Here is an 11,397-nt window from a genome sequence, read left to right on the forward strand (position 1 = left end):
ACAATAAAATGTCAGTATTTAAAGTCCACTTTACTTTTGAAAAACTTTTTTAAAAAATTCAAAAACATGTCAATACATTACTTTTATCTAGTATTTTGATAGTTTTCATATTTTTTTTCATACAATACTACCAAAACATGAAATGTGGAGATTTAGTTCAACGTTAACGATCAACTATGGTATTGATTTGAATCCAGTTTATCTCAATTGCTATTATTCAACACTTTCAATAATATTTAATAAAAATGAAAAATTTTTTTAGTATTTGTGTTCCTGATTCCACGGAGAACACATGCTTGCATTGACATTTTTGACAAAGTTGACACTTTTGACAGTTTTGGAGGCCATAAACCCAGCAGCCTCAACGAACAGTCATTCAGCCGAAAAAGACTGCCGTTTGACACTTTCAACCAATAAACGAAGGTGATGTTTCAGTGTAAGATTGTATGAAGAGAGAAATAATTGATGTGAGAATTTTTTTCATTGTAAAGGAATCGACGAGTGGTCGTTTCTGCACACATTCACTCAGTATTCAGAAAATTTTACTTTTTTTGCTGGTTTGAGAGGTCCTCCAGTTTTGGTTATTGGAATACGGCACTTTCGACAGAAAGAAATTTGACACTATTGACACTGTTGACATTTTTTCTAATAGATGTTTGGGAACAACTTGCTTGGGATAAACAATGAACTGCAATTTTGGTTGTAGGAACAATATACTTTGAGTGACAGGAAAAGGATGTCGCAATTTTCCTTCCCGCCAAAATTTATTCCAAACATCCAAATAACTCTGTACGTTTATGGAAGTGATACTATCGCTCAAAAAAGAAGAGAATCACTGTAAATCGCACACTCGATATTTGGTCAGTTGTGATCCGTCTCCCGATTTACATTTGAAAAAAAAAAGCTCTCTTGTCTCCAAAAAAGCTCCTCAAAGAAACAGGCACAACGACTCAAGAATATCAACTCCATGGAGTCCAACGCCTCTCGTCCGACCTTAATTGTCGAGCATCGACCTTCAACTACGACCTCTGAGGCGGCCGGACATCATCATTCTTCCACACATTCTCTCCGTACGGAAACCATCTCCACTTCATCCTCTCACAATTCCTTGTGGAAGTCTGCGAATGAAAAGCTTTTTCATGTGTATTTGACGCTGAAAACTACAGGAGCACGAAGAAGCGGATTCGATCGTTTCCTATTTGGTCTTGTATTCATCTATTACTTGTATTTGAATGTCTTGATGCCAACTCTTTCCTCTCATCCTCCCTATCGTTACGAAGTACAAGATCATACGAGTATGAACACCTCTCCGTATGGAGTGTACGGAGGTTGGGTGTTTCGAGTATTGAATTATCCCATCACCTTCTCCTTGGATTCCATATCGAGTGAGGCTGTCGTTGCATTGAGTTGTTGCTCTGTAGGTTTGGTCTCTGTGTTTTTCATCACTCTCATGATGGAATTCAAAGTGTTGAAAGGAAAAACTCTGGATCGTTTGCGCCAATTCAATACTTACTTTGGTCTGCTCATTGCCTTAATAACACCCATCTCGATTTTCGTAATGAGTACTTTTGTGGATTCTAATCCCAATCATTTAGTCTATTCAGAAAAGGATGGAGTTCTGCGACCCACACTTTCTCGAATACCTTCTTTGTTTTATTTGGAGGAAGATTCCATGGTGTTTTTCATCCTTTCCTTCTTTTCCATGATTTTCATGATGATGGGCTGTTTTGTTGCATTCATATTAATGCCATTGAGTAATACGAGTAGTAAGATTCCCTTTATTGTCATGGATAACATTCCGATTGCGTTGAATTGTGTTTCCATTGCTTTTGAAATGATGATCAAATTTCTCATTCCTCCCACACATCTGTATGTGAGAGGAGTTATTCATTCGATTGGAGCCCTCGCACAGCTTGTTCTCTTTTTTTACTCACTTCCTTTCTTTAAACGATTGGAAAATTCAATCTTTATTGGAGCTCTTGCGGGAAGACTTGGCTCTTCGATTGGAATGATCATTAGTGGATGTGTTTTTAACTTGGATTCTTCATCATTGATATTTAATAACGATTTGGGACTTGCCATGATGGGTCTCACTTTGGGACTCTTGATTCTTTTCTTTATACTTGGTATTGCTGCATGTGAAATTTATACATTGATTTTTGTGTGTCGACCAGTGAGGAGAATCTTGGAGACAACAGGTGTGAATTTCGATGATCTCTCTCGTTCTCATGATTCAGACATAATGTCTCAAATAGTAGGAGATGAAAACGACTCCATTCGCGCATTGAGTCTTTTCCTTCAATTTTCTGTGAGGCATGAGAGTGATTACAGGATTACTTGCTCCTTTGTGAAAAGTGCTTGTCATCAACGATTATTTGCATCTCCATTACTACTATTGATGGCAAGTCATGTCATTTCGCACGAATGGAATACAGATTTGAACAGTTATGCATTGGCCTCCTCTTTACTGAAACGAGCCCAAAAGAATTGTGGAAATATTTGGAAACGAACAATCATCCAAGAAATGCTCAGAGAAATTGAAACACAGAGTGCAAGTTACAAGACGCATGGACTCAATAGTGTTGAAGTGAAAAACATGATTCTTGACTTGGAACAAAAACAAGAGGAGCTAGTGACAGTTCATCGAATGTTTTTTAAGGAATTCATGAGTGACTTTCCAAACATTCCAAAAATTGAACAAATCAACAGTCGAGGAAGTGAATTGGCAAGATATTGTGACAAGATGTTTTATCATTTGGTGACAAATTTTAGACAAAACAAGACAATTCTAAGACTTTATGCAGGGTGAGTAGAAGTAATTTTATTTTTCGAGGTAAATCATTATTGTATAATGATGATGCCAATCTTCGAATCTAATTGAATCACCAAATTTTTGAAATGACTTTTATGTGTGACTCTATAGATACCTTGAAAATTTTAAATTTGATAAGGAACAAGCAGCAGCTCTCTATGAAGAGGCGAGTCAATTGGAAGAGGAAGAATCAAAGAATAGGTATTTTAAAAAAGTTAGAAGTTTTTCTAACAACAAAGTAATGCCCATTTCAGTCAGCACAGTTTCTCATGCAAATCATAACAACATTCCTAGCAGTGCCAATACAGGCGTGGAGTTTCAAAACAATCTGGAAAAAACCTCCTTCATGGATAACGAAAATGTCGAAAAGGAAAATTTTGATGGAGTTGAGAATGAACAAGTGGATAAGAAACAAGTCTTCTTTAGAAATACCATCAACACTCCCTATCAATCATCATTAAGGAATTATAGTTTTTTGGTCGTTGCGGCTTTTTCTCTCGCCTTGTTGATTGTCGCTCTTGTGCTTTGCTTGATTTTTGGTGCCAAAGTTACTGAAATTCCACTTGCATTGGACTCTTGTTTACCAGGAGCGACTCCATCCTCTCTGATTCGTGAAGTCAGAATGAGACATATAATGACAGAGCTATTTGAAAATCAGAAATGGCCAATACCAAAGAACACCACAAGGGAAGGTTTTGCCTATGAAAAGTTTTTGGGCCTACTCTCAACATCGATTCCAACAATTTAAAACATTCTTACTGAATCTGGTTGCCAATTCAGTCTCTAACAAGTATAGTGATAATATGTATCATGACTATACCAATACAGACAATAATATTAACGTACCAATGGCCTCTGACAAACAACTGATGGAATATACGACTAGTTTCAAAAAGAATGCCTCCCTGAGCGAAATTACACAAGAATTCATTTATCATACGAATCTGTTTTTGGAGTGGACGAGTGCTGACTTTAACAAGACTACAACCTCTTTTTCATTCATGTATCTGTATCTCAATAGAAGGACAGCGTCGGATGCATATGGAGTTTTTTGCTCGAGATTTCAAACGAGCAAGAGATTGAGCAATCAAGAAGTGGATGATGTTTTACGTCTTTATTTATTTATTTCTAATGGATTTTTCATATTCATTTATGGTGGATTGCTTCTATTGGCTCGGATCGACATGTATACAACTACCAAAATCATCAAGCTATATCACAAAATTCCCAAAGATCTCATCGGAGTCATTTATCAAGATTTATCTTTAAAGACTTCACAAGATGTCAAGCATATGAAAAAGGGCGTCCGACCAAAGAATTTGTTAATCATTTTTGCAGTAATTGTGGTTTTACTTGTAAGCTTAAGCTTTGGAATGATGTATTATGAAATGTCCATCAATAATTTAACAAGCTCAAACACCATGATTAACATTGATACAACCACATCCATCATGAGAGGTATGTAAATTAATTTTGTGAAAAGTGTTGGTAGTTGACACCTAAATGCTATCCATTTGTTTGGAAAAGCGGTTGCAAGAACCTCTGTAAGAACGAGTGAATTTTATGCATTCAATGGAATACCATCTGGAAAATTCATCAATAATCCAGCGGTTGGATCAGCAAGTCAGCTTGCAACTTTTAGAGCTGATGTTAAGCAATACACAACAGATATTCAAAACCTATATAACTCGCTGGTATATGGAGGTGATGGAACAGAGTCTATCATTGGAAAGTATCCAAGAGTGGATGATATTGTGAATGGAGTGTATAATTGTCAAAACAAAAGCTCATGTATGACTTTGCAAGGGCTCTTGTCTTCATTTACTGTCCAGTCAGTGAAATGGGGAGACGATTTATGGAATCCTTATTTTGCTCGTGACCCTACAACCTTCTTCAAATATTTAGAATTGTTTAATTTGGCGGATGATGTATTCAACAGAATGACTGAATTTTTACAAACTCTTGTGGATTATACTCAAGTGAATTCGAGAGCATTTACCGTATGCTTTTTCATTGTTGGAGCTTTATCGATTATCGTATTCAGTTACCTTATTTTTGAAGCTTTTAGAACTTATGATCATCACATTACCACCTTACGAACCTATTTAAACTATCTGCCCATCGAATATATAGAAAGCAATGAAAGCTTGAAGAATTTTGTACTCTATCAATCCCTCTCCCAAGAAGGGACAACGAGAAAGAAAAATACTGAAGATTCTATCAAGAATCTTTTGAATTCAATGGTAGAGGGTGCCGTGATGGCCAATGAAAAAGGAGAAATAATTTTGTTTAATGAAGCAGCTCAGAAAATGTTTGGCAAGAACATTACAGATGTTCTTGGATTGAAATTCTTTTCACTGTTCGATCAGTCCTCGGAGAACTACTTGAAAAAGGTCACAGAACATTGCATATCAAAGGTGGACACTGACGAAAAGCATGGAGAAATTATTGAACTCGACTGTGTACGAAAGAACCAAACAAAATTCCCTGGACTTGTGAATCTTTCTGTCACACGAAATGGAGAGGGCTCTATTGTGATTACATGTTTTGTAAAAGATATTTCTATGGAAAAGAAACAAAATAGTTTACTCGCTGAGGAGAAACAGAACAGTGACAAACTTTTGAAAAATATTCTCCCAGAGGCAGTGGCAGCTAAATTGAAAAGTGGTGAAACCTTTATTGCAGAAAAATTCAGTGACATTACATGCTTTTTCAGTGACATGGTAAATTTCACAAAAATGAGCTCTGGACTGAATCCATCTGAGATTGTATTAATGCTTAATACTATTGTGAATGGATTTGATGATCTTACTGACAAGTATCAGCTTGAAAAGATCAAGACCATTGGAGATGCCTATTTTTGTGTGGGAGGACTTCATAACAATTCACAATCGGACCATCCAGGTATGTATAACATGTTGATCACACATGTTTGTGTGTGTGAATCACTTCAAACACTTTCAATTTGAATCAGAGAGAGTATTGCGATTTGCCATTGATACATTTCTTGTGATTCGTTCATACAATTTGGAGAATATGGAGAGACAAGTGAACATTCGTGTAGGTATTAACACTGGAGGAGTGGTTGCTGGTGTTATTGGTCGAAAGGTATGTGTTTGTCAATGTTCTTATATTTCATTATTCTAACAATTATGCATTCAAAAAAGAAATTTGCCTATGATTTGTGGGGAGTAAGTTTTTTTGAAATGAAATCATTATATTAATAATCATAATATTAATAATATTTAACAAAATAATTTATTGTTTTTTGTAATTTCAATTGCTTGCATTCGAATCTGAATTAACATTTTCACAAATAAGGATACCATTAATACTGCCTCGCGCATGGAGTCGAATTCTCTACCTGGAAGAATTCAAATTTCTCGATCTACCTATGAAAGAGTGTATGATCTAGAATTGGAGTTCGAAGAGAGAAAAATCGAAGTGAAAGGAAAAGGTCTCATCAACACTTATTTGTTGAAAGAGAAATATCATGTCCAAACCCTTGTTCAACCTGTTGAGACTGTCATCACTCAAAATGCTCCATCTGAACAATAAAACATGAATCAATTCTGGAGAGAATTTCTGAATGTTAAACCGAAATTAAAAACATCTTGACACTTTTGACAGATTAACCAAAACGTCTAATTGTAAAAAATATCAATTCTTTTCCCACGGCGACGTGTTTCAATGACGAATAGGACAAACAAAACTGGAGGACCTCATCCAACCATGGAATAGCTCTTCATGCTCAGTAACAGTTTCGACAAATCCACCAAGAATCGACTCTCTGATTCCTTTACAATGTAAATAAAACCCTCAAATCGATTATTGCTTTCCTACGACCATCTTTCACCTTCTTCATCAAAGAGTAAACTTTGGATAATTGAAGACGATATCAAATCCAGAACAGCAATGTAATACAATTTAGATGGTCATACAGCAATGACTGAAGATTCGATAAGGGTTGGGTTCACAATTGCTCCTAATCCTAAAAAACGTCATTGGATATCATTGTTTTAGACATAAAAGCGAAATCCCAAAATGTCAACAATGTCAATTGCACGATCAACACTCATGTCTTCTCAGTGGAATCTAACAGTTTCCAACCTTTTTCAACATTCCTAATGATGGCCTGACTGGGGGAAGAAGACATCTGATTGGTGTGCATTCCTCTCACTTGGACATTCATCATCATCACCTCAGATTCCAAGTAATGAGAATTCTATTGGTATCATTCACCATGAGAATGTGGTTCATGTGGTTACAAATAAGTGGTACTATTGAATGGAGACAGAATGATGACCATGCACTTGATGAGAATCTTGAAGATGAATTCTTGAATGGTTTGCTTCCATGTCGCATTCCTGATGAGCATGATGATGGTACCAATGTTGTTGTTGTTGTTGATGATGAAGATGATGAAGATGATCCAACAATTTCATCATGCAAGTCCATGATCATGATCATCATGATGAATTCGAGAAGAGAAAGGATGATGATTTTACTTGCCACTGTTTCGTATTTTTCTTGACAATTCTCAATACAATTTACAAATTCCTTCATTTGCAAGAAGAAAAATGAGCGCAAATGATTATTCATCGACAACAACAAGCACCGAGAGTGTTTCTTTTCATGATGATCCGATCCACACCACCGCCTTGATGATTACAACCAAGAGCCTCCAACAAATCCAAATCCGAGAGGCACATTTAGCCCGAAAAAGACAATTTCATTGCAAGATGAACAGAAAACCATCCATGATGATGATGGAATCAAAAAAGACCATCACGATGATGAACCATAATAACAATTATAACAATATGAATAACAATTATAACAACAACAACAACCCGACTCGGATTGTTCAGGAAGAAGTAAGCCTTGTTTCGGAATTGTCTTTTAACGTCAAGTTGAACGTTGATCGATACGCTCAACTTTCGTATGATTTGAGAAGAAAGAGTCCTCCTCTTTCAGAATGTGTGTTGAATATGCCTCGATTAGCGAATGGTTTGGATTTGGGAGCGAAGAATAGTTTTGGAACCATTTTGAGAACGACCCGATTGTTTCGAAAGATCTTGTCGGAGAGAAATCCTCCCATTACTGAAGTGGTAGCATCAGGTTTGTTGATTCATTATGAATGACATTGAAAAAGAATGTTCAAATAACAACTGTCAAATGTTGTTGACAACCACAATTTTATGACGAATAATGGTGATGATGATACGTACAAAAACAAAATTATTTCAATATCAACAATGATCAGGAGCGACCTTACATTTTGTGAAATATTTGACAATGTCTGAACTTGAAAATTATTTTGATATCGATTTTGAAGAATATCATCATCATGACACTTCAAAGCAAAAAGATAAAAAACTTCAAAAGGTGACTTTACAACAAGTGAATTCATTACAATTTGAAGCGGTACGTAGTGTTTATCATATTGACCCATTCTAACAGTATACTGTTGAATTGCATGAAAATATACTCAGATTTGGGCAATCACAAATGTGGCATCTGGTACTTCTGAACACACAAAACATGTCGTCGAAATTGGCAGCGTACCTCCAATGATTCGATTATTGAAAACCTGCACAGACGACAATGTATTAGAACAGACTTGTTGGGCATTGGGAAATATTGCAGGTGATTCAACCACCTCGAGAGATTTTGTCTTGTTTCATGGCGCCATGACAAATATTGCTCATTTGCTGACAACAACACAAAGTAGAGCTGTTGGAAGATGTGGTGAGTTTTTAATAGTTTAATTGAGGAAATTGTGTGTGAGCACGTGTTCTATCATGATTTATTGTTCTCATGTTTAAAAAACACCATTTACACACCTTGGGACAGCCACATGGGCCATTTCGAATTTATTGAGAGGAAAACCAACCGTGGACATGGAATATGTGATGGAAGCTCTCCCCTTTCTGAGTCGATTGGTTTTTTTGGATGACATTGAGATTGTTCAAGATTCATTGTAAGTATGGACAATGAATTCATTGTCTTGTAATATTTGTTTGAAATTGTTCACATACTATTTGTTCATTTTATTCACTAATTGAACTTTTGTCACGTTATTTGTGATCTGGAATTGAATCTACATTTGTACAAGATGGGCTCTGGCTTACGCGAGTGACGGCCCAAACGATAGAATTCAGGCTTTTGTGGAGTCTGGTTGCATACCACAAGTCGTAGCATTCTTGTCTCATGAAAGTTCAGCTTTCGTTGTACCGTCATTACGGTAAGTCATTATTACTACCATGTTAATTACAAATGTACGCAATTCTGAATATTTCGTATTTTGGAAATTATATGACAACTACGAAAACAATACATGCTGTTTTACAAAAGAACCATTGGTAACATTGTCACTGGTAATGATGAACAAACGCAATACATACTTTCTTTGGGTATTTTATCAATTTTCCACACTCTCCTTGGCCACTCCAAAAAAGCAATTCGAAAAGAAACGTTGTGGACAATATCCAACATTTGTGCTGGGTCCATACATCAAATTCAAGCGGTCATTGATGCCCACTTAATTCCAAAAATCATAGAACGAATAAGCACGGATGACTTTGATGTCCAACAAGAAGGATTGTGGGCGCTTTCTAATTGTTGTGGTGGTGCCAGTTTGGATCAACTTGATTATCTAATTCAGTGTGGCATTATTTCAAAATTTTGCGAGGCGTTGCCTTCTAGTAATGTCAAACATGTCTTGGTCGCTCTTGAGGGTTTAAAGGGGCTCGCAGGTTATTATGGAATGGTCGATGACAACATGGATCTAGTCAAGAGCTTGATTGCAGAAGAAGGAATGCAACTAATTTCGGAATTACTTTCACATGATGACAATGAAGTTTCATCGATTGCCTCAGAGATTCATGAAATGCTGCAAAAAACGCAAAAAGAATCAATATAACTTGAGTTTACATGCCAGTAGAGTTTTCTGCTCCTTTAAGAAAATTTTCATTTCGGTGAAATAATTTACTTAGTGTGTTTGCTTAGAGGTTTTGAAATTTGGTGAGCTTTTTGGGATTTTCAGCTAGTTGGAATTCAGTCTTGATCTTCTTGTGTGCATATTTTTGCAGATCACATCAGCATACCAATTTGCTCTTCTTCGAACCTGTGGTTGTTGTGGCAATTTCTCTTCGACATACTCAACCACAGTGAATTCTACCTTTTCTCAGAATTTTCAGTACTGCTCGATTGTTGAGATGGTTGGCTTTTCGTGTCAGATCTGTAATAATTATCCAAGCTCTTCTCAATGTTGTGTAAGGGCGAAATATATTGTTCTAGGTGTGGAATGTAATCCTCCTGAATGGTTCGGATGTATTGGGAGTTTTCTCGCTGTATCTGATCATTCATTTGATGGATTAATTGTTTGTAATGATTCATTTGTTGAAGCAGTTGTCGTTTGGTCTCAAGAAGGCTTTTTAAGCGGGCAAGACAATTCTTTTTTCGTAATGTATTCTCTTCTTGCTTCATATCGGGTGTCACAATCACATACTTCGACTCATTTTCACTAGGATTCCTCTTAAAATACACCCAATGGTCATTAATTTTTACAGTTCGGTCGAGAGCATTCAATTTTTGTTTAAGCCCATAATTGGCCATAAGATCATTCAAGTCCTCAATAAAACGATTGGGTTCGGTGTGTTGCATCTTACTGAAGCAATCTAAAAGAATTGGTTCATATTGTTTAAGGAAGGACTTTGGGAAAGCCGAAAGAGCTGATTCGAATGGGGTTGTGTTACTGTTTTGACTAATTCCCAGCCTCATGACATTTTCAAACATTTTCATGGTAAATGCATTTAGAAAATGAAATCGTTCCAATTCATCGACATCTTCCAAATATTTAGAGGATGTTCCTATTGCTGTTTCAGCAAAATTTTGTTCAAATGAAGTGTTTTGAATGGAATGTGCATTGGTGGTGGCTGTTGCAAGAGATTGGCCTGCAGTGGAAGTGGCTGCTGTGGTGGAGGAGGGAGAATGTTCGCTAGTTGTTGTGTTGGTTGTTGTGAGGGTGGTGGTGGCGTTTGTTGTTGTGGTGGAGATTGGTTGAGGAAGGGAGGTTGAGGTCGTATGGCTTGTTGTTGTTGTTGCTGATTTAAACGCTTTTTCTTCCATCGTCGCCATGAATTGTTCAGAAGCATCTTGATGCATTGCAACTTCATTCGGAGAAGAGGTTTCTTCCACTCCTTCCATCCGTTGTTGCGACTGTTGTTGTTGTTCAGGACTATGGAGGATTGTCCTTGGTCCGGAATTCACAACACGATGAGAGGATTGGATCATCATGGATGAATCATCCTCTTCATCATCAAGCATGGGAACCGACTGTTGTACGTAATCATCATCGGATATTAGTCGGTTGGCTGGATGAATAACCTCTGAAGAAGTAACAATTGCAGTCGACGATTCATTGTATATACCACGTTGTCGTTGTTGTTGATGATGCGGTTCGTCGGCGAGGGGCACGGATGGTAGAAAGTCATCTTCTTGATTTTCACCACCGAAATCGATGGAACGTTCGTCTTCTTCGGTTGCCATCATGTATTTTTTTCTTTTTAAAAAATTTTCAA

General features: G+C 36.8%; 4 protein-coding genes across 4 annotated transcripts; 3 read left to right on the forward strand and 1 right to left on the reverse strand.

Moving 5' to 3' along the window:
* Positions 1 to 967: 967 nt before the first annotated feature.
* On the forward strand, positions 968 to 3,560 carry FDP41_006142 (uncharacterized protein; the record flags this gene model as incomplete). Its single annotated transcript, XM_044709745.1, has 2 exons — positions 968 to 2,805; positions 2,924 to 3,560. The coding sequence occupies 2 exons, from the start codon at positions 968 to 970 to the stop codon at positions 3,558 to 3,560; spliced, it is 2,475 nt and encodes an 824-aa protein (XP_044559381.1).
* A 55-nt stretch (positions 3,561 to 3,615) lies between these two features.
* FDP41_006143 (uncharacterized protein) lies at positions 3,616 to 6,370 on the forward strand (the record flags this gene model as incomplete). The annotated part of the gene is made up of 5 exons (XM_044709746.1): positions 3,616 to 4,270; positions 4,340 to 5,716; positions 5,787 to 5,920; positions 5,980 to 6,003; positions 6,134 to 6,370. The coding sequence occupies 5 exons, from the start codon at positions 3,616 to 3,618 to the stop codon at positions 6,368 to 6,370; spliced, it is 2,427 nt and encodes an 808-aa protein (XP_044559382.1).
* A 1,235-nt stretch (positions 6,371 to 7,605) lies between these two features.
* On the forward strand, positions 7,606 to 9,737 carry FDP41_006144 (uncharacterized protein; the record flags this gene model as incomplete). The annotated part of the gene is made up of 6 exons (XM_044709747.1): positions 7,606 to 7,933; positions 8,079 to 8,239; positions 8,308 to 8,563; positions 8,669 to 8,795; positions 8,931 to 9,059; positions 9,170 to 9,737. 6 exons carry the CDS (start codon positions 7,606 to 7,608, stop codon positions 9,735 to 9,737), a joined length of 1,569 nt encoding a protein of 522 aa, XP_044559383.1.
* Positions 9,738 to 9,991: 254 nt separating this feature from the next.
* FDP41_006145 (uncharacterized protein) lies at positions 9,992 to 11,368 on the reverse strand (the record flags this gene model as incomplete). The annotated part of the gene is made up of 1 exon (XM_044709748.1): positions 9,992 to 11,368. The coding sequence occupies one exon, from the start codon at positions 11,366 to 11,368 to the stop codon at positions 9,992 to 9,994; it is 1,377 nt and encodes a 458-aa protein (XP_044559384.1).
* Positions 11,369 to 11,397: the final 29 nt, after the last annotated feature.

This window comes from Naegleria fowleri (assembly GCF_008403515.1).
Source record: "Naegleria fowleri strain ATCC 30894 chromosome Unknown tig51, whole genome shotgun sequence".
NCBI classification, from domain to species: domain Eukaryota; phylum Heterolobosea; class Eutetramitea; order Acrasida; family Naegleriidae; genus Naegleria; species Naegleria fowleri.